This window comes from Spermophilus citellus, assembly GCF_964194105.1.
Source record: "Spermophilus citellus genome assembly, chromosome: 3".
NCBI lineage: Eukaryota > Metazoa > Chordata > Mammalia > Rodentia > Sciuridae > Spermophilus > Spermophilus citellus.
In genome coordinates, this window is record NC_138184.1 from 188170947 (window position 1) to 188193912 (window position 22966).

The following is a 22966-nucleotide window of genomic DNA, read 5'->3' on the forward strand; positions in this document are numbered from 1 at the left end:
TCTCATTCTATCCTGCAAAGACATCCCCATCTAGGTATTATTGTAATTCCTGCATTACATACAGACAACTGAGTTTCAAGAAAGGACTAGGTCACTGGGCTGGGGATGTGGCTCAAGCTGTAGTGCGCTCGCCTGGCATGCGTGCGGCCCGGGTTCGATCCTCAGCACCACATACCAACAAAGATGTTGTGTCTGCCGAGAACTAAAAAATAAATATTAAAAATTCTCTCTCCTCTCTCACTCTCTCTTAAAAAAAAAAAAAAACAAAAGAAAGGACTAGGTCACAAAGGACATCAAATTCTATTGGATACAAAATCTGCTTACCATCTACCATGTGTTAGACCCAGGTCTCCCCACTGAGAATATAAAGATGAATAGAGTTTCATTGTAATGGTAAGTGGGTGCATTTCTAAAACGAATACCAATGGTTCCCAATGTGTCACATTAGGATACACTTTGCCTTTTCCCTCTCCCACTCTGGCCAGGTGAGATTCATTTTCTTTTTGGTACTGGGGATTGAACCTAGGGGTACTTTGCCACTGAGCTAATGACCAGCCCTTGCTACTTTTTTTTTTTTTTTTTTTTTAAATTTTGAGACATGGTCTTCCTAAGTTGCTCAGGGCCTTGTTAAGTTGCTGAATCTGGTCTTGAACTTGCCATCTTTCTGCCTCAGCCTCCAGAGTGCTGAGATTACAGGTGTGCATAACCCCACCTGGCCGAGACACAATGTTTCTACTTTATTCAGGCCTGGGGATGCTACATGTCTGAGATGGCAACAGAATGGAGCAAATAGGAGTGGAAATGAGTAAGAGTTGAAAGATTGCAATATAATAGAAGGGATCCTGTATGTTTTCACATCCAGGTGGTAGTGATGAGTTTGAGTCAGTGAAAGCAGTAAGGTGCACGTTGGTAGCAGCACGCAGACAGGAACAGTTCAGTTCAGGGAGGTCGCCAGCCGGAAATCAGTGACTGGGTGGTGGGGTGAATGAGATAAACACTTTACTTGGGGGTGTAAGTACCTCGCTTAGAATCCAGGCACAGAACCTTCACAGAAAGTTTTCAAACTGAGTTCAGCAAGATTTTAACAGGTAACTGAAGGAAAAAGTTTCCTGTAGCTTTGAGACTAACCAAAACTAAGCTGGTTTCTTCACTGGTTACGGGGATCTTGACTACTTCTGTACTTGGGGAACCACTGTGGAACCACAGGTGCTTGTCTGTGTGTCCTGGGATACATGTTTTCACAGAATTCCTACTGTATGCAGCCCAGGAGAACACTATTGGAGAGTAAGACATCAGTGCCACAAAATAAAATGTGGATGCTGAATCCAATGACCTGAGAAAGAAAACCATTCCCTTCCACCTAGTCTGGAGTGAGAACTGGCCTCAGGGTAGTTGTGAGTGGGGTTGGCCTACAGTTGTAGGTAAATTAGTGGTGGAAGGAAGAATACGACCTCTGGTTGGAGTGGGCTGGTTCAGAATGATGGTCTCATCTAGGCCTTTTTCATGCTTAGTAATTGAGGACTGGCCTCCACCTGAGCTCTCAACATTCGTCCTTGTGTTCACTGTGTTATAATTGAGTCCCTATTCCCTGCCTCAGCTCATCTTCCTGCCCTTCTTTTCTGTTTGAGCTGAGTTTTCCAGATTGGTCTTTTGAAGCATGTCTATTACCATATATCTCTATATGCACTAGAATAGGATAAAACTCCTGGGCAGTGTCAGGCCATCCTCATTCCATGTAATTTTCTAGTGACTACTTTCCAGGAAATATGTCCATGCACAAAAAGTCACATAATAAGACAAATAGGGAAAATATAAGGTTTCTTTAAACATAATCATATTTAGATGTTTGTAAAAAGTTTAGAGCTATTTCACTTAAAGAACTATAGAGATATCTACATAGCATATGATAGAAACGTTTTTCTTTTATGAAGGGTATTTTATTTATTTTGGCATACATTTAATGAAGATTAATATGAGAAGCTTCGCAATTTAGTTAATTTGCTGGAATTTGGATTCAAGAATCTGGAATGTGAGCCCTAGTGCTGTTATTTTCTCCCTGGGTGACCCTAAGATAAGTAAACTAATCTCTCTAAACCTGTTTTTCTAACTAAAAATGGGGATAACCATTACTGACCTCCAAACCTCATAGGTCCATGTAAAGTTCAAATGAAATAATATATGTCAAAGTACTGGATTAATTGTAAATTTCCTCCTAAGTGTGAGCTGCTGTTGATAGGGGCACTGTGTTCTACCATGTGTTCGGTCCACAACTGGCTTCATGGACTTGAAGACTTGTTCATGAACTCCCTCCTACATCCATGGGGCTTCTAATTCATTCTGAGCAGTGACTGATCTTTGACACCTATTGTGTTCTCTTGCTTCAAACTTGGCTGCCCTTTAGCACACTGTTTTGTCACTGGGTTAACTGTTCACTGAGGCAACTCTTAAAACTAGGACTGGAAACTTCCATAATCCCTTCTTTAGCCAAGGGATTCCTTCAGGAATGTTTGGTTAAGGACCATGAGCTCTTCCTGGAAGTAAAGAATAAATCTCACTTCAAATACATTGTTGTCTCCACAGTACTTTCACTGGTGAAAGACAAACACGCTTTTCACTCATGGTTTGAATGGTAATTGAACAAGCCCAATATGAAATAAAATGGTCACCTTTCTTTTTTCTTTTTTTTTTAAATATTTATTTATTTGTTTATTTTAGTTGTATATGGACACAATACTTTTACTTTATTTATTTTTATGTGGTGCTGAGGATTGAACCCAGGGCCTTACATGTGCTAGGCCTTACATGTCTACGGTTGAGCCATAACCCCAGCCCAAGGTCGCCTTTCTTTTGATAAAAGCACACTGTTGCTTTTCCAGAAAAAGCCTTCTCTTTTTATGCTTCATTTCCTTTTGTTTCTGCCTCAAGAAAGGGTTAAATCACTGTCATAATAAATGCATAACATTCCTTAGATTTCTTCTTATACTTAAGGAAAATGGAATAAGGAATTGAATCATGATACCAAAACCATTGCTCCTGGCCCCACTGTTACTGCTCTGTGACATGGCAGGGGGCTATACACTTGTTAGAGAAAAAGAGTAAATCTTTATATAGCCAAGAAAAGGAAGTGCTTTGTGCTTGTCTCCAGAAACCCCTTGGGCTATGTTAGAAATACCACTAATAGGATGAGGATGATGTCAAATCACGTTTTTCTTGGTCCAACAATTTTGAAGGATGTTGAATAATGGGTATTTACTTTATCGAAAAAGAAGTTTTCTCTTCTGCACAACACTGTGCTTGGAAGTGTAGATAAAGAATGATTTATCTCTCATCTGTCCATCATAGATACAGAAAGAGAAAATAGAGTTTCTTTGGGCGTAAAACTCTTTGCACATAAACCTTTGTTTTCATCAAGAAAACCAAATGGAATCTTTCAAACAGTAAACACAGTAATTGTTGAAAGCAAAAGGTCACACTAGATTAATTTTATTGAAAAAAAAAGTGATAAAAGCTCTTTCTTCTTTTCTAAAACTAATTACAGAAGCAGATGAAAGAACTCTGCTGTGGTAAACGTGCTGTTCATTGAAGCAGGCTTCCATTTAATTTCATGCTGGGACTGCTTAATTATTGTGCAAAACACAATTGTGGGGTTAGTAAACTTGTATGAGTGTAGTGTGTGCACGAGTTAGTCGACAGATAATTCTGATAGAAAATTCTGGTGGAAAAATCAGGAAAATTTCAGTAGAGACATTGGTTAGATGGAGATGACCTATGACAAGCTATTTTATTGTTAAATAAGGATGCTCCTGTTGCTCTGTGTTCATTCATATTTGCATGCAGATAATCTTTCACAAAAATGTTCTGAATGTGTACAACAATACATTGCAGGATGAACATATTGCTGTTTTTAATGACTAGGGCTATGGATAATTAAAGTCCTAATCATTTTGTCTATTTTATTATTATTTGAGGTAAAAATGACTGAAGTGACATGACAGAGTTATATTCTAGTCTTTGTTCTACTATTTCATCACTTGTCAAACCACTTAACCCCTCTGGACTTCAGTGTTCTTTATTTGCAACAGCCTGGCTTAGAAAGATGATCTGTTATTTATCTCTATTAAATTATATTTAGAAGCTAACATATTCCTAAGATGGGAGAAATCCAGTTCCATTTATAAATCAGCTTAGAGGTGACAACGCCCAGATAGAAAGTTCCACGTATTATAAGAAAATACAGAATTGCAATTTTGCATTTACTTTCATGGTCCTTACTTCGTATCTTACAATGAGCACATTCAGTTGAAATAAGAAAAGCATAGCACCATCAGGACAATGAATTACAGGAAACCTATTTAAATAGATTTGCGTTCTGCATTTGCTACTTTAAAACATACACCAAGGAAGGGTTTTAAAAATACTTCATTAAAAAGCCATCCACAATTAAACTTATCTTTTAGTTTTATGTCAAAAAATTGGTTATTCAGAGATTAGGCATTTGCTGATGTATCATAATATACAATGACCAAGTATAATTATTCTATTCACATAGATATAAAATTCAAGTTTATGACTTCAGAGAACATTTAAAGCAATTCTTACCTTAATTTCTAGTACATTTTCATTACCCATTGAGATCACCACTGGCTTTTCAAAAGGCTTAAACACAGGATTATGTACATAAGTGAGATCAAAGTATTTGGAAAGGATCCCGTCTAACACGAACAAGGCTTTGGTCTTCAGTGGGAGTTGCAGATTCAGCTGTTGCAGTGAGGGAGTTGTGCAGCAAATTATCTCTGAATTTGAGCGATGCTGACATGCCTATAGGAAGACAAAATACCCACTGTCAACAGGACAGAGTATGACAAAATCCATAGTAATTTTCACATTTCACAACTTCAACTGAAAACACACAATTGTCAAAAAAAAAAAAAAAACTGCATTTAATTTCCTAATGTTCAAAAACACAATTCTAGAAACTTGGAAGATGCAAAATTTTTCAAACAATCCAGTCTTCGGAGGAACACAGCTTCACTGGCCCAGAGAAAGCTATGTTGATCTATCTGCAAATAGCCCTCACTCCATCATTTTATTTTCCTTAAGAAGACAGGACAGTGACCTGGAGAGACTGCTTTCTGGTCTTGTGAAGCAGCTATGGATGAGTGGAAGCTGGACTTTGGGGTTAGAAGTCCTTGGTCTAGATCCTAGCTTTAACTCAAGCTGTGAGAAACAGAGGCAAAGCCCTTCCTTAGAAACTCAGTTTCCTTATTTAGGAATTAAGATTAAAAAGTGATTCACAATACAGGACATTGTATGGCAAAGTGCTTCACAAATTACCAAGTATCCTATGGTTAAGATGTAAGTAAATATGTAGTTAGATAACGTTGATAGTGTTTTAAGCTATTAACCATTGAGTTCTAGGTTCTGTGTAGAATGTTTTATAAGGTTGATCTCATTTAATTCTCTGATAATCCTGAAGATACGTGCTATGAGCATCCAGTTTACAGATGAAGAAACTGAGCTTGGCAGAGTTCATTAGATCAGATCACAGCTCTAAGAGACAGTGGAGTGCATATATCTCAGGCCATTACAGATGACACTCACTGTTGTAGCACCCATGTTTTGTTTTGTGTTTATTATATATTTACATTGGTACATCTCTTCCTATGCTCTCTATTTTAAAAAGGCTCAGCTACTATTATTTCATGGGCTTTCATCTCTCATTTCAAATCTTCCCCTTTGAAATTCTGATTTATGGAATTTTGGAAAATGTAGTTTCCTCTTGATTGTACTTAGACTAAAGCCAGCAATACAAAGTGGTACATTTAAGGTTAAACAGTTGTGATTTTTTTCCCCCCAAGGAAAGGACAAACAAGCAACAACATCCCTTAGATTTCCTTTTCTTTGACAAGTATAGTTGGAGATAAAACAATTACTTATTCCACAATAGAAAAAGGCCTCAGGATATTCATAAAAAGCACAAACAGAATTCGGTGCTTGATATGTTGTTTTAAAAATAATTTAAACATTTAGTCTACATTTAAAAATATGTGTTGTAAGCAGATAAAACAGTGATATGATATGAACTAAAACTGATATAATTTAATTTTATCTCAAATTAATGCTGTAATGCTAAAAAATATTCCTACCATCTTGAAAAGTGAAAATGAACAATTTTATTGTCATCACAATGATTTTCCATATAACAACAATAATTTGGAGCTACACAATAACCAGCAGGCTTCTGGGATATAATGTGCATTAACAAATTAATATATCTTTTGTTAAGAAGATCATTATTATTATAATAATTTGTGTGTGGTGCTGGAGATTGAATCCAAGCCACCTGCATGCTAGACAAGTGCTCTACCACTGTTACACCCCTAGCTTTGAGAAGGCGATTATTTTCATTTTAAAAGATTTGAGTTTATTGGATTAAAGTTATTGTAGCTGAAGATATATATAAATCAGACTTGACCATGAGTTTTTATTTGTTAAATAATAAATGTTCTATTGTAACAACCGGTTTGTGGCTTAAGCAACAAAAGTTTACATTTCCAGACGTGTTAACAGAAAAGATTTTTATCTTCTATCATTGCCTAGCTCTTCCCTGGGATGTGCATCTCTGATACCTAGAAAGTTTTCAGTAATTATTTGATTACATATAAATGAACGAAGCTAAGAGCTGTTCTATCTGTCATTTTAATGCTGGTGAGGGAAATCAAAGCTAATTTAGTTATTATTTTAATAATGTAGGTTTGTTATCAATTAGATAAATTAATAATTTCTTGGATTTCTACTTTAAAAAGTCACATGCCAACACCAAAGAGGTTACTGCTGTTCTTATTTGGCTAATGAAATATTGTTATCTTAGTCGTGGAGAACTGATGTCTTCCAAATTAATAGCAGTGGTATTCTAACATTGTTTGTGGCCATGTGTGGGGACTGTCTTCAAAGCCTTTTACTTCATGCGGTGACTCCCTGGAGTACAATCTCTCAGGAATATGATAAAAATCTAATAATACCCTTTAGAGGTGATGCAATGTGGCTGATTGAGAAGGTCAAGAAAAATCTCATTTGAGATGACCCTATTGTTTGGTGATTTAGCTTGACATTTTTAGCCCCAAATTGGTTTTTGTAATTAAAGAACATGGTGGGTTTAGGCTTCAAGAAATATTGGATGAGAAATCTCAAACAAAGTGCTGTAATTCAATCTATCACTTGCCCTGTCCAGACCCTGTTGAACGGGAGCACTTAGAACTTTCATTCTAAGTTGAGTGCACAAGTCCAACTAGATTACAAAAACACATCAACACAAAGAATGGGGCCACTGGAAATAACTCCAACCTTCCTAAATTATAAATAAAAATGACCATTTTAAGGTGACCTACTGAAATTAATGGGCCAGTCACTTTTAAGGAGGTATTCAGTTAAATTCTGATTGATCTTGCAAATAAATAAGGAAAGATGGAGAAAAGATAAATAATATCCACACTCTAGGAGATAAGTAGTTTAATGCTCTCTCATTACTTGATAATGTATTAACAAAGGGGCAGGAAGAATGATAAGAAGAATGGAAGGTTAAGAAAATATTGTAGTCTGCTGCTTCAGAAAGATGCTGTAGCAAGGTCAAAGGCTTTATCCAAGGGTTTTATCAGGACAAAAGGGTCAATAGTCTATGATGCACTAGGGAGCTGGAGGAATGCTGACATTTCTATATTCACTGACTGTCTTTAAAAACACTGCAACACTGTCTCCAGTTGGTAATCTTCATTTGCTTCTAAACAGTGTGTGTGTGTGTGTGTGTGTGTGTGTGTGTGTGTGTACACATGTTTACAATGTCAGCCCAATTAATTTAGAAGACATCAGTTCTCTACGATTAAGATAACAATATTTATTAACCAAATAATTTTAGTTGTTGAATAAAAAAATACAATTTAATCTATGCTGTAAGAAGGTAACTAGCAAAAACTAAAGGCAAAACTGAAACGTCCCACCTGTCCTGAAAGCCAGGTGGTAGAGTTGAGATGCAAAATTCTGAGTGGAACCATCATTCCAAGGACTTACCACTGTATAGTTCCTTCCTGCTTCATGCACATTTATTACCAGTCTTGGGACGCTAACTGAATTCAGATTTTTTCCAACTCCTATTATTGTGCTCCCACCACTGGCAAAATAAAATAGAAAAATGGTAATATTGAGAGGTTCTTTCCACCAAGCATTTTAAGAGAGAGGTTCAATTTTTATCAAAAGCTGTGATTACATGTCAGAGGAACCGCCAAAATCAAATGGAAGTTTGGGGGATGTGTAACTCTTTTTTGGAAATAACTTATTTAACTTGAAAATATGAGTTCAAGTTCATATTTCATAAGCCAAAAAATGCTGAAAATTGGATTTTTATTTACAAAATACACAACAGAAATTTTTTTTCTTTGAAAAAAATACAAAGAAAAACATATGTAACTATCATTGCTAAACTGATAGAAATAGTGGAAATAGGGCAATTTGAACAGAGTCCAGTGAGATACTGATTCAAAGGGAGCCTGGTATGGGGAAAAGCTGTGCAAAGCAGGACTCACAAAAAATACACTGAAGAGTGGAAAAAAGGATTTTTTTTCTTGCACTGTGATTAGTATAGAATTGATGCATGTGTAATATACGTGCTTACATACTATGATGTCACATTAAACTGTTTTTATGGTAATTTGTTTAAAATGTAATAAAATAGGATGAAATCTTCCAGGCATAAACTAGCATTGATATAGTAAAAAATACTCAAAACTTAAATGTAGTTTTTTTTCTACTGAATCGGAAAGTCAGCCTTGAAAGAAAAATGCCAGCGATAAAATTGCAACTTTTCTTGACTCTTCTATACAGCCAAATAATCCCTATGTTCATTACTTTCTTACACTGTCAGAAATTTTTACTTACCTAATAAAGGATTTGGTTGGCTGAATTTCAGAGATAATGGGGTCTTCCCTGTAACTGAAGCTGCTGGTCTCTCGGTTGGCTAAGTCAATTTTCAATTTCACCGGAAACTCAGCTGAAATGGTTTGGGCTGGGGTATAACATTCGAGAATACTATTTGACACACTGAACGACAACAAAAAATAATAAAATAAAATAAGAAAATGAACCTTAGCTATTAGAGATACACATAATTTAGAATTATAAAGGATCCATAAATCAAAGGGTATAACTCAATGGCTCCTAAATGGGAATTTCCTGCAGTGATCTAGAAAAAAAAGCCTTTTCTAGTGTAGGCTGTTTACATTTGACTAGAGCCCAAACTTAGCCTTGTTGTTGAAAGGCCATCCTTTACTTCAAAACATTTGGCATTTCAGCAACCTTTAAAGTACTTTCGTCACTTGAAGGAACTCATCTCTTTCAACTCCAAGAAGCAGAAATGTAACCTCCTTCCAAATCCAATCTCCCCCATTTCTCTCCAAACTGACTTATTCTAATTTTAAATCTCACTTGAACAATTTAATCTGTTGTCAATTACCAGAACCTCAAGCTCATAATAAAGCTTCAATATTGAGATATAACAAAAAAGAGGATGAATGGGAAGACAAAACTCAAAAGTGGGATTAATAAATAAAAAGGGAAAGGTAGAAAATTCAGCAAAAGAGTAGATGGATTTGGGAAGGAGAGAGTCTTGTTAGCAAGAGAGTAAATAATAAACATCTTGATTTTTCTCCACACAAAAAGACACAAACTTGGCTTGATTTGTTAAGTAAAGATAGTAATCTAACTTGGCAGATGCAACAAAAAAGAAATTCACAACACCTTTTTAAAGTACATGTTTTTCCACCAATTGAAATGTGTCTAGAATTCCCACTGTTTAGATACTTTCCAGTTAAAGTAAGTAAAGTGCCTCCAGCCTTGGGACCATAGCTTGGAGAAATACTGGTTATTATAGGATCCTGAACAGAAGACAAAAACAAAACAAAGTAACTTTTTAGTTTTATAATTATAAATAGATTAAGTAAAAATCACTCATCCCAGTTCATGAGAAAAGAATGCTTAGACTTACTACATAAGAAAATGTACTATATTGTGCTGTGCCCCGACTGTTTGAAATAGTTATGGACAGATTGAAATTTTCATTCATAGCAGGACCAACTGTGCATTTTAGCCTGAAAAAAAGCAAAGTTTAATATGTTAGAAATCCACAGACATTTTCTGGTTAGGTTGTCTTTTATGATGGGACATGAACTCCACAATGAGCTAACTCACTCTGCATAGCAAGCAGTTTCATTAAGCATTAGGACTGAAAACTGTATAATCTGATTTCTGTACTATTATGCTAAACTTATATTGACTATAGTATAGTATTTACACATTTAAAACAGGAAATGTTAGACCTGATCAATGCAGACCTCCCCAACTTAAAAGTAAATCATAATCTAAACCTATAAAATTGTAGGGATAATGTCTGACACACTTAGGATAAAGCAATGGTATTCAGTATCATATGAAACAATGTGCAAGCTACAAATAAGCCAAATGCTCCATCAAAGTTTTTCATCAGGTACATTTCTGTAACTATACTTGTGACATGTTTATTTAAATTACTTAAAGAATAGTGAAATTGTGATAGCTTTCCATAAAATTATTTCTGAATAAATAATCTTATAGTTCTGAAAAAATTTTGTATATTATTTGTTTTCTTAAGTAACTATAAAAGAAGATAATGATTAGGTTTCAGTTTTACAAATCCTAATTTATGATGCAGTAATTAAAAGAGTTTTGGAAAACTTACACAGGAGATTTCTAGAATAAATTTGTTTTGTCATTGAGCCAGCACATATGACATTAATTGATGTTTCAGTTTCAATAAAATGAAGGAGTTTAGATCTTTTATAACCTTGGAGTAAATTCTGTTTTTAGATAAAATAATCACTTGATAGAATAGGTTCGGCCATAAAGATTCAACAAATAAAACTTTGGTTGTTGTTGCTGCAGAACTGATAATTTCCAGATTGTCTGTTCATTATGGAATGCAGAATTTATAGAATGAAACTGATGAAATTACGTTATGTGCATGCATGAATATATAACAACAAGGCCCATTATTATGTATAATTATAATACACCAATAAAAAAAATCTTTTAAACAAAAGTACATGTAGCATTTAGTAGAATAAGCACAGATCTTGGATCTGAACAGCTGTGTTTGAAAGCCCATTTCTGACTCTCTGGAATATCCCTGCTAAGTTTCACTTTACCTCTTTGAATTCTGGGGACTTCTTTTGTGTAAAATAAGTCACCATTCCCAGGACTTTGGAGATGGCTCAATGAGACACACCTCAAAAATGGTGCTGATAAATAGTGGCTGAAATTTTAGTTCATCCAAAAAGAGACTTAAATATGTGATTGAGTGACTTCAATACACTACTAAGGTTTAGCAGATGAATTAAAAAGATAGGATATATACTTTGAGCACTTTACTGATTTTTTTTAAATAAAAAAATGTCTTGGAGACTGTATCTGAAGACTCTAAAGATGGACTGTCATGCTTTCAAATCTACCCAGACAATTTCTGAAGATGTGTTACATAAATGGTTGAAAAACTTCATGTAGACCATATCATTTTTGTCTTTCTCTAATCCCCGTAAGTAAATAGGGAAAGAACAAAACAAACCTACTAAGGACGTGCAACCAAGGCCCTCATTAATTTAAGAAATGAGCTGTACAATTTTTTTTTTCTTTTTACAAACATACTTTCAAAAACAAAACCCAACCCAGCGAGACATTTTAAGATCCTTACGTATTTTTTGTGCTCTCACTTAAGGTCACGGTGCAGCTCTCATTTCCAAGGAGAACTTTGGTTTTTTTTAAATCAAATTTATTGTTCTTCTTGAATCCAAAGTCCCAGCCACATATGGTCAGCATTGTCCCTCCTTCAAGGGGTGCACTAGTTGGAAAAACCTATAAGGATAATGTAGAACTTTAGAAAAAAAATCCAATGTATTATTATTTTTCATGTGTGGAAAACAATGTATCCTTCAAGAGCATGAAATTTTTCCATTCTCCCACAATCCAGTAAAGGTTGAATTTTTACTGAAGGAAAGGGTTTCAAATTCCAGAGCATCTGGAACAAACATTAAAACTACCTGATCATGCTATGAAATAAGCTATTTTCAGGAGAATCAGAGATGGGACAAAGAGCAGAGAGTCCGGGTGGGAATGGGGAGGTCTTTTGGGCCACTCTGAAATTAATTCATTTCTTGGGCTTTTTTTGGGCAGCAGTAGACACTGCTTGTAACTGATTCCTTCATGGTCTCCAGATCAAAATGATCCAACCTCCTTGACAGGCCCTGTAAGCCAAGATCCAATGTATGCCTTTCTCTGTGTACCAAGAGGCTCCCCAGACAAGGAGAAATTCATACTGTAAAAACACTTCTCTTGGTACCCAGCATTTTTTTTTACAGTATGAATTTCTCCTTGGCTGCGGAGGACTTTGGGGATGGCTCAATGAGACATACCCCCAAAATGGTGCTGATAAATAGGCAGTTACCCTAATATCCAACATATTGATGGTATTCATATCTGCCACCCATTCATTCATTATTTCTCCTATGTTCCAGGCACCAACAAGTAAATAAGTGAATCTACTTCTTAAAGCCGAATAATTCACACTTTATATAATAGACTTAAGATTTTTTATTATTTTCCAAAGATGGTCACTATTTGATGTACAGCAAATACATGATGTACTATTAAAAATTATGTGATATTCAGTACATACAGCATATTATTTCTATTGGAAGTAGAAAAAAAATCCATATGGTAAATTTTTTTCTAATTCTCTCCATTGGCATTATTTTATATCTTATTTTGAAGATTTTTTTTTTTTTGCCTCATGACATGTTCAATGGTCAGTAAATAACAGGTTCACTGTATCAATACAGGCTCATTTTTGGTGTGTTAAAAGTGAAATTTTAATTTATAACTAAAATGTTGGCAACTATTATATAAGACAGCATTCAGTGCTTTTAAAGTTTGTAAGACAACTGTTCTTAGGTTAAAACTAGTTAAACAAAACACATTTGCAAGTTAAAAATAAGCTTTTCTTGGGCAGCTTTGTGACAATTGAGAAAGGAAATGCTCTTTTGGGGGGACATATTGTAAATTGTGCTGTGAAGTACAATGGTGGGAAACCGTAGCACCAAGATAGAGGCAACTCAAAACCCAGCAAAGGTGTTTGCTAAAGCCCACTTTGTGTAAGTCTGACAACTGAGAGGACTTTTTAGCAAAATTCAAATTTGCAAACATTCACATTCTTCCTAAGTAAATAATTGCAAGCCAAAGTCTTAACTTAACCCTTGTTACCAAACCCTTTTAAAGTCTCAGCTTAATGCTTTTATGATGGCCATTCTACCCATACAAATCCATTACACAGTTGTTCCTTTCATAAAAATTTACCTCATCCACGTCCAGCAAATCAGCACTGTTAGGAAAAAAAAATCTGTTTATTATTATGTTAGAAATCCAGTAGGAGAGAATAGGACATCCAACCCTCCCAGGACTCTCTTCAGCCTAAGGCCATCACACAGCTGCTATTCCCATTTCTGAGGAGGAGACTTCCCCATCCAAAGCAGCTGCCCAAGGCTGATGTCAGCCCCATCCCACTGCCTACACCCCCCCATCTCTAAGTAAAAACTGAAGACTGTCACTTAATACACACATTCTTTCCGCCCCCCCCACCCCGACCCTTCTCTTTTGTACAGGGGCATTCTACCACTGAGATGCATCTTATATCCCCAGATCTTTTTATATATGATTTTGAAAAAGGGTCTTCCTAAGTTGCCAAGGCTGGCAAATGAACTTGAGCTTGCACTCCTGCTGTCTCAGCCTCCAGAGTTGCTGGGATTACAGGCATATGCTACACATCATCTCTTGTATGAAAGGTAAAGGCACTGGGTGATGATTTGAGAAGACACTGATTTGGTGTCCTGGCAGTAGAAATGGGTATTATCAACCTGCTGCTAGATCCTCAGAATTTGAAAAGCCAGCTAGGTTTGGCTTTATTCTGGGCTGAGCATTTTTCCCTTAGCTTATGGGGGTAACCTTCATTCTTCCAGAGGAAGAGGAAGGAAGCAGCCGTGGACCACACACCCTTGGATAGACCCAACAATGGGCTGGCAAACTCAGCTATCCTGAAGTGCAGAGAAACTCCCTGTGCAGGAAATGAGTGTCCGGCATAAAGCCGCAGAGGCTGGGTGGCCTATCTGTCTGAACAGGGGAGACGGAGCCACAAAAGTAGCTCTCTTCCTCTTATAGGTGAGAGACTGTGCCACTGGTGGGTCCATTCCAAAAGTATTTTAAATGATCATGCTTTTAAAATGCATTAAGATAAAATCTAAGAAAGCTTATAAAAGCCTTGAATATTAAAATTCACAAAGGAAACCTCCTTTCTGCTTTAGCAGAAAAATAGTCACAAATATGCTGGTAGCAGTTTAGTGCCTGCACATTCCTCTACCCCCCAGAAAATATTGCTGCTGCTTCTTATCTGAATCTTCTGATCAATTAATAAACAGTTTTATTGCCTCACTGGGATTGACTTCAGTTCTATAAGATGTGACAGTTTTATACTGACAAATTCAGAATACACTGGGAAAGTGCTCTTCCTTTTCTGAAGCATTTCTCATTGCTCTTTAAGTACAAGATCAGATGACATGTTTGAAACAAATAAAGGGCTTACAATCCTGAAATCTCTCATATCTGGAACTGCAAAGATTTTCAGCCATTGAACATCATGTACCTTGAAAAACAGGTTAACATTCATGTATTGGAAAGTGAAACTCTATACAGTATCTGGATCTTGAGCGGGTAGAGTTTAAGACAGATAAGAAAAAGACGAATAATCTGTCTTTTTTTTTTTTTTTTTTTTTTTTTTTTGCAGTGAGAATGCTAAATGTCACGGTCTAGCACAGCATGAAATCTTCCTAACAACTATGAACCGAAAGGATTTATGGACTCAGCTGCACAGCTTTGCTTCTAACTGCCCAGCCCACGCCTCATCGACTTGTGCATGATACAATGCAACCTTTCAAAATCAACAACTGCTGAGTGCTGCAGTGAGGGAAGGTGAGAGAGGAGGGAGACTCTAACATTTGAGACAATCTCTGTTTCCAGAAAATTCTAAAATGTTTACTTTGTTTTCAACCAGTTCCATATGGCTTTCATGATTAGTAAAAGGTAAAAGGTAGCACAGTGGTCAAAATTAAATGTTTTATTTGGGCTAGTTATCAACTTGCTTTCTTTACTTAAAACCCCAACTTGGCTATTTTTGAAATGAAATTGTTGCAATTTAATTGTGCATGAGTGTGTGTGCACACACAACACACACACATACACAAACACACACACTGTATCTTTTTCATGGAATACGAAGAGCTCAAATTTCTAGTGTCTCAAATTGCCAAGACTGTGTGTTTATAAAAATATAAAATTGCATGTGGGTTTTATAAGTATACTGGACAACAACAACGAAAATGTACATAAATACTATAGATTAAAATTCTTTTCTTATTCTCTTTTAGTTTATTTTCCAGATGATCAAGCTAAGGCCTGATAGTTGTGTCACATCTAACAGAAAATGATTTGGTTTAAAACCCAGTCACCACTGCAAATCTTGCCCCAAACCGTAACTAAATGAAAACAGCCATGTGCTTGGGGGCCATTCTTGTTCTGACTCGCACACTTTGTTTACTTGAGCCTGAACCAGGTGACCGAGACCTTTAACTTGAATATTTCACAAGAACCATTTACTAAAGTCCAACTGTTCAACATGCAGGCAGAGAAAACACATACTGAGTCCTCATTGGTTAAGTATTTCCAAGCAAAATGTATTTGGATGAAGAAACTTTTAGAGATTTTCATAGTGCCAAATATATGCTTAAGCAAATAAGGTAACAGAGAGTGTGTCTGCAATGTCATGACTGACGTCCACTACCAGAAGCTAAGTTCTCTAGCAGCAGGAGTATCCTTTGTATTTATTTTGGACTGTATGCCCCCAGAGTCTAGAAGAGAGCTGTCCATGTGGTGTGTACTCAGTACAAGTTTCTGGAGTGATTAAAGATGAAGTGGCTTATAGAAGTATAGCTAACAATATAGTCATCAGTGGAAACTTTACTTCTCATTCAGGCATATTGAGACAAGACACCCAGTCACCATGAGTGTTGACCCCCTCCTTTCTTCCCATATCAACCTAAGAAACCACTTCTAGCCTCATATGTGATTGACACAAGGCCACCCTCTATCATCTATGCCTCGGACAGGAAGAAGCGTGTTCTGTCTGCCCCAATATGTCTGGGATTGTCAGGTTGCATGGTTCCTTCAGCTTGGAGTTCTGTGGTATGAACAGATCTGTCTCTTTGGTGGAGGGTCATGTCTGGGCACCTGGCATAAAGTAGGTAATGAGGAATCAGAATGGGCCACTCAGGAGGAAACAGGTCCCAGCACGAAGAAATGGGGAACAATGTTGCTCATTAGCTACTGCTCTGCTGTGCACATAGCGTAAGGGACAGCAGCTGTCCAAAGAGAAAACCTAGTGCATGGGAAGCAAGCACTTCAACTGCAGGACACAGGGGGTGCTCCACTGCTGCCTATGGGGACAAAACCAGGAGAGAGATGGTGCTTTGGCTGATGTGTCACAGATAAATTAGGAAATTAAGTTTTGGATTTTTTTTTCATTAGTGGGATTTGGAATTACCAAAACAAAAAACAAAAACAAACAAACAAAAAAACCCCTGCATGACAGCTGATAGATATTCCTACCTTATAGACTGTAGGCAGACAGATCTCCTGAGTCCCATTGGGACATTCGTCTGATCGCACACATTGATCATGGCACCAACCACACTGCACAAAAGGAGGGGCAGAGAGACACTGACTGCAGGACTGGAAGTGTCCACAGCCCAAGCCATTCAACGGGATCTTGGTGATCTGTGAAGAAAAGAAATAAAAAGGGCTTCCAGAGGTGTTTTTGTTGTTTAAGAACAATTAGAATACACAGAAGCTACATATAAACATTATTTTATGGAGTCTGCTAGAATAACAAGCACTGATATGCAAATCAGCTAATAATGGTTAAGTGATTAGAATTTTTAAAAAATCAAATTCCTTCCCTCTACTGTTGGCATCTCTGTAATAAAATGTAATATTGAGGAACACAAGCATTGTGATGCAATGTTAGAGGTTTGATATAGTAGGGACATTTGGCCCTGTCTGAGATGATTTTAAAATATACAAGGGAGTATTATAATTTAAGCTTCCGGAAGACACACTTGAACCCTTGGAACTTCAAGTAAGGTTACATATCATTCTGGTATCAGGATGCACATCCTTCTCTCAGAGAACAGAGATTACTGGCTGGAGTCAGATTCCAATGTACATTTCCAGGATTTATCTGCCTGCACTGGAGCTCTACCTTTAGGACTGTATTTCTTATTCTGTATTCATTTTTCTCATTGAGAAACTAAAGGAGAAGTACTTATTATGAAGAAGACCTCCCTTAGGTCTAATCTTCTTTGGATAAGAAATTAACTTTATTTCAGAAGTTCTCTGGAATACCCCCCCAAAAATAACTTAATGGAGGAGATAGGAATCTAAGATGAAGAGAGAAACTATAAAAATTGAATGCTGTTGGCTAGAAGTATCCATTCAGGAAGAACCCTATCCATGGAAACTCCCTATGGGAATAGGGCTCACCTTTTTCCCAGTGATAACCAGGGTGTAGCCATTTTGGTTTAATGGGTGCTCCACAATCACTTCTGGGGACACAGGGTGGGAATCCAGGCGAAAATTCACATGAGGGGTGGATGATACTGTTCGAGAAACAACAACCTGAGGAAAGAAAAAGGAAACACCCTATTCCAACAAGCTATTTAAAATGTAAGTGGAAAACATAGATGATGATTGTAATAACAGATTAGGAGAGCACAAGGGTATCTGAACTAAAGACCTAACAGTTCATCTTGCTGTAAATCAATATGACATGTTCTAATCTCCTGCCTTGATGCCAATTTATCTGAACCCCCAGGACACACGTTTGCCTATGATCTTTTAATGGTTTCCAGGGAAGAAGATCTTCCAATCAATCAGCCAGCACCTGCAGACAAGTCCTTACAATTGTACTGGGAACTGGAGGAGCCAAAACTCTTCCAAGAAAGAAGACACCACTCATACTATAAGGATCCTGGATATTTTTTAATCTATACTCTTGATCCTTCCCATGGGGCAGTTTCCCTTGACGTAATGGTAAGAGTAGTGGACAGGAGTCTGGAAACCTGGAGCTAGTTCCAGCTTTGCTACTTTTAAGTCATATTTAAAGATCTTCTGAGGTTAAAATAGGTCCCCATGCTTCTTTGAAATGTATTTTTTTTATATACCATAGTCCCGATATGTTATTATGTGCATTATTAATAAAGTTCTACTTCTTGTCCCAGCTTTATAATAAGGCCTATTGTTTTAACAATGCCTGGGAGATGAGGTTTGTTGATTGGTGTCATTCTTGCTTTAAGGTATTAATGTTTTCCAGCTACATAATTTCCACTTGCTCTGAAGCTAAAACCCAGCAATAATGAAGTTCAGACTGTGATCAACAACTACAATAGCATCAGAATGATCATCTTGAATGAACAGAGATTTTTAGGAGGGTTTAGGAGTTCTGAGAGAGACTGTCACTCTTAAGTAGGCCATCCGTTTGCATATACATGAGAGTGTAGGAGGCCCAGCACAGCTTTGGGCTTGAAATCTGCTCTGTGAAATTGCCTGACATCTCTAATAATCTTTTACATTGCATCAAAAGTGCATTTGCTTGCCATGTGTATGAAATCATAGGACAAACATGGGCATCTGTGAGATTAGATTAAAGAAACTCTCTTTCTACCACAGCTTTCTCATTCAGAAAATAGGAATGAAAATTAGAGGAGTAATTAATTGTTTTGTATTCTAACAAACACGTGCGACACATAAATGTTCTGGGGAACAGTAGTAAGGTTTTTTTTTTCTTTAATTTAGCACAATAAAGGAACCAAGTAGCCTGAAACAATTAGGAAGATTTACTAAGTACCTAATTTTGTTCCCACATAGTGGACTGTTGAGAGAAACTCCCCAAGCTCACGCAGAGCTCCAGAGTTGAACGTGACATTTTTGCTCTAACGTTGTTTTACCTCAAACACTCAACACTTTCAAAACATCTCCATTAAAGCAGGGTGGCTATGTTTGCACAGAAGTTAAATGATGGCTCAAAGGTCACTTGGTCAGGTTGGAAAAGGATGGAAACTACTGTTATTTCCTACTGTTAGGGCCCAATAGGTATTTGTGACCTTTTCAGGCAGAGTGAAACAAAGTTCAATTACCAGTTCTCCCTCCCTCCAGGGATGGCTACAAGCAGACTTCCCAGGCCTCTATCCTCAACTATCTAGATTTCAGTTATCCATTTTGCAATCTCAACTTCCTTTTGGTGCTCACCACTTCTCATTTTTTTTTCTACTCTCTTCATCTCCTGCTCCATATTTCTTTGGTTGTCGCCAATCTCTTCAAACCATAAAGGGGGAAAAATATCTCCTTTTCTCATGCATAAGAGAAAAGCAACACAAAACACCAATCTGTCTTAATTCTCGGACTCTAGTCCCCTTGTCATTCTGTGCTTTCCACTACACTAAAGAGTGTTCATCAGCAGGAAACTTACCATGGAGATCTGCATTCTGTGTCTGCTCCTGGTTCCTTCCATGCTATTCAGACCTGCTACATACCGATCCCCTACCAGAGCCCTTGGAAATGATGTGCTGTCACAGTCCCATGATGTGTTAGGAGTGGGATTGTAGGGCCTTATGTTAACTCCATATTTAACCTTCTTATTCTCTTTAAAATCATTTTCTGTATCTATATTAAGAAATCCCCTCATAATGACTAGGTCATCATCTTTGATTTTATCAAATCTGAAGGCCACCCATATATTCATTTCCCAGAAAGGATTAACCTTCTCTCTTTCTGTTCATAAAAAAGCTCTTTGCACCTCTGGACTTTGATTGATTTGTTTTCCTCCTGTCAAGAATTTTTGTCTGGAGAGCACCATATATATGTCACTGTCATAACAGGTAACCCAGCCAGGCCCTATGCTAAGTGCTTTAAAATAGAGATCTCATTGGCTCCTCACAATTAATCTGCAAAGTAGGTACTATTATTTGCCTTATAGAAAATACAAAAGAATTTCAGCTAGAAAGGACAAGAATCAAATTTCCAAGGAGCTTTATCTAATGCCTGAATCTGTGTGCTTGACCTGTTCTTAACTAAACTGCGAGGCTCTTGGCGCACCAGAGTAAATACCAATAAAAAGCTTCAACTCCGAGCTCCCAAGAGCCCTGGTGAGTTGAAGCACTAAAACAGCTTTCACAATATATTTGCCTTGCCAGTTATTCCTTGTTTTAGTAATCTAGGTTGCAGAAGTTTCGTGCGCTGAAGGATAAAGCCTCTGCATCTGCATAGTTTTTGATAGTACAGAGGAAATATTACTAGCTCAGCTATCAAAGCTCTGCTTTTAATCATGACTTGGTATAGACAAATGGGACAAACAAGAGAAGGCAGAAAGTCAAGTGGAAAAGTGGGATGACCCTCTGGAATGTAGCGCAGAGGTAGTTTCACATATGCGAATAGCTTCTAGTTGATCATTAGCTCTCTCTCCATGGGCACATCTACTGCCATGAAATGCCAAGAATGCTTTTTCTATCATTAATTCCTCACTTTCTGTTATTGCCAGAATTCTAAATAATTGAGTAACCACGTCAATTCTCAAAACATCCCTGAAGCAATGCTTGCAAGATTCAGGAGTTCCTTTTTGTTGTCATGGAGATATTTCTAGGGACAGAACAGAATTTGGCATATCAATTTAATTCTTATGATAAATCACTTGGCAATCTCAGAACAATTACTATGAAATAGAAGACTGGCAATTATTCTACTGTGTCCATGACTAATCTTTAGTATTTAGATAACAAAACCTTTTTCCTTAATGTTCTTGAACATACAGGACTAATATATTTGGGGGGAGGGCAGGGCAAAGAAAGAATCTGAATTTACTCCATTGTTGTGGTTTTTGATCTCACATAACCTTTCCCAATAAGTTATTTGTGAGAGGACATGGGGAAGAAATAAAAGGACAGATAAATGAAACTGCTGGGCCTAGCCCTCCACATTTGTAAACCTGTACCAAATGATTTTGTGTGATATTCTACAAATACATGAAGGCCAGACAGATCTTCTTACCATATACAGAGAGTTCTATTTTTAATTAAACAGTTTAAATTCTGTTTAATTTTCTTTAAGAATGAAGAACATAATTTATCATATTTGTATGTGGTTGTCTACTCCCTCAAAAGTCTTTCTTTCTTTTAGACAGTTCAATGGTTTTTAGTGTATTCACAGATTTGTTCAAACATCACTTCAACCAACTCTAGATCACTTTTAGTACCCCCAAAAGAAATCCTAGACCACTTAGCTATCATTTCCCAATCTCCAGACCCTCTGGACCCTGACATCACTTATCTACTTTCTATTATCATATGTAATTTTCTTATTCTAGATATTTCACATAAGTGAAATCCTACAATATGTGGTCCTTTTTGTCTGTTATCTTCCACTTAGCATATTTTCAAGGTTCATTCATTCTGCTTTTTATTGTCAAATAACATTTAATTCTATGGATGGACCACATTATATTAATTTATTCATTACGTAATAGACATTTGGGTTGTTTCCACTTTCTGGCTGTTGTGACTACTGCTGCTATGAACATTCATGTATAACTTTTTGTGTGAACATGTATTTTCATCTCTCTTGGGTATATGCATCTAGGAGTAGAGTTATTAAGCCTTAAGGTAAAGGCTTTGCTTGACCTTTTAAGGTACTGCAAACTATTTCCCATAGTGGCTGCACCATCTACATCCCCACCAGCAATTTCTCATTTCTTCACACCCTCAACAACACTTGTTATTTTCCATTTTCTTGATTAGAGCTGTCCTAGAGAGTGTGAAGTGGTACTTTATTGTGGTTTTGGTTTGTGTACATCTGCTAAGTGTTTCCTTAAGTTAAGCAAGAGGAAGGTTTACCTTTGGAGGTTCACAATCTCCTTTCTAGAATGAGTACTTTGGCTTTCCCAGTTTTGGAGAGCAGAGGGAGTGCAGGTGGCAGGGTAGATGGGATGGGACAGAGTGGATGAGAGTGACCTCCTGAAGGAGAGGGAGGAGCCCCTGAAAACTTCCAGAGAACAATCAGACAGAGGTTTTATAGAGTTGCTGTGGACTACGCATGTTTTGTATCCTTTAGTATTCTTGGAGAGACTTGAGTAACTATTGGAATTTTCATCTGCATCATACTTCTTGAAGAAGACACTGGTCTGGGATAATATAACTTTATAGTTATGTTTTAACTTTATAGTTATGTTATAACTTTATAGTTATGTTTGTCCAACATACTCAGTGGTCCTTGATACATCTGAACTGGATGGCAGACTTTTATAAAAAACATAATGCAGTTCTTCTTCACATAGTCATCGTGGGATCAAGAAAACATGGTAGACCTCATGGTACGTGGTTCAGTCATATGGAAATGTAGATTTAAAATGTGACCAAGAAACTTCAAGAAATCTTCTGATGAATTAAGTAAATCTTTTTTTATATAAGAAATAAAAACAGTTCCATTTCAAGGTAAATAAAACTGAAAAGGAGCTTTTATACCATCTAGATTGATTTCTGAATGAAAAGTTAAAAAGAAGAGAGGATATGTGTTAAGGAATAAGCAAAACTCCGTTCTTCATGAAAGGTGATGCAAATGATCAGAATTTGAGTTTCAAAGAGAATAAAATATGAGTGAAGATGCAGACACCATGCGGTCACATGACCCAGTAGATTCAGGAAGTATCTGCTTCTGTCTAGCTGCCAGTATAGACCAGACTCTG

The 22966-nt window shown here is 36.9% G+C and overlaps 1 protein-coding gene across 3 annotated transcripts in view; it reads right to left on the reverse strand.

Moving 5' to 3' along the window:
• Positions 1 to 22966, reverse strand: part of MET (MET proto-oncogene, receptor tyrosine kinase) — a 117220-nt gene that overhangs the window by 35270 nt on the left and 58984 nt on the right. For all 3 annotated transcript variants that reach the window (XM_081288265.1, XM_081288263.1, XM_081288264.1), the window contains 8 exons: positions 17719 to 17853; positions 16786 to 16953; positions 11771 to 11931; positions 10034 to 10136; positions 9787 to 9923; positions 8929 to 9090; positions 8065 to 8164; positions 4600 to 4818 (listed from right to left, as the gene is read on the reverse strand). In XM_081288265.1, the coding sequence (XP_081144391.1) occupies positions 4600 to 4818; positions 8065 to 8164; positions 8929 to 9090; positions 9787 to 9923; positions 10034 to 10136; positions 11771 to 11931; positions 16786 to 16953; positions 17719 to 17853 (1185 nt within the window). The remainder of the gene's footprint in view (positions 1 to 4599; positions 4819 to 8064; positions 8165 to 8928; positions 9091 to 9786; positions 9924 to 10033; positions 10137 to 11770; positions 11932 to 16785; positions 16954 to 17718; positions 17854 to 22966) is intronic.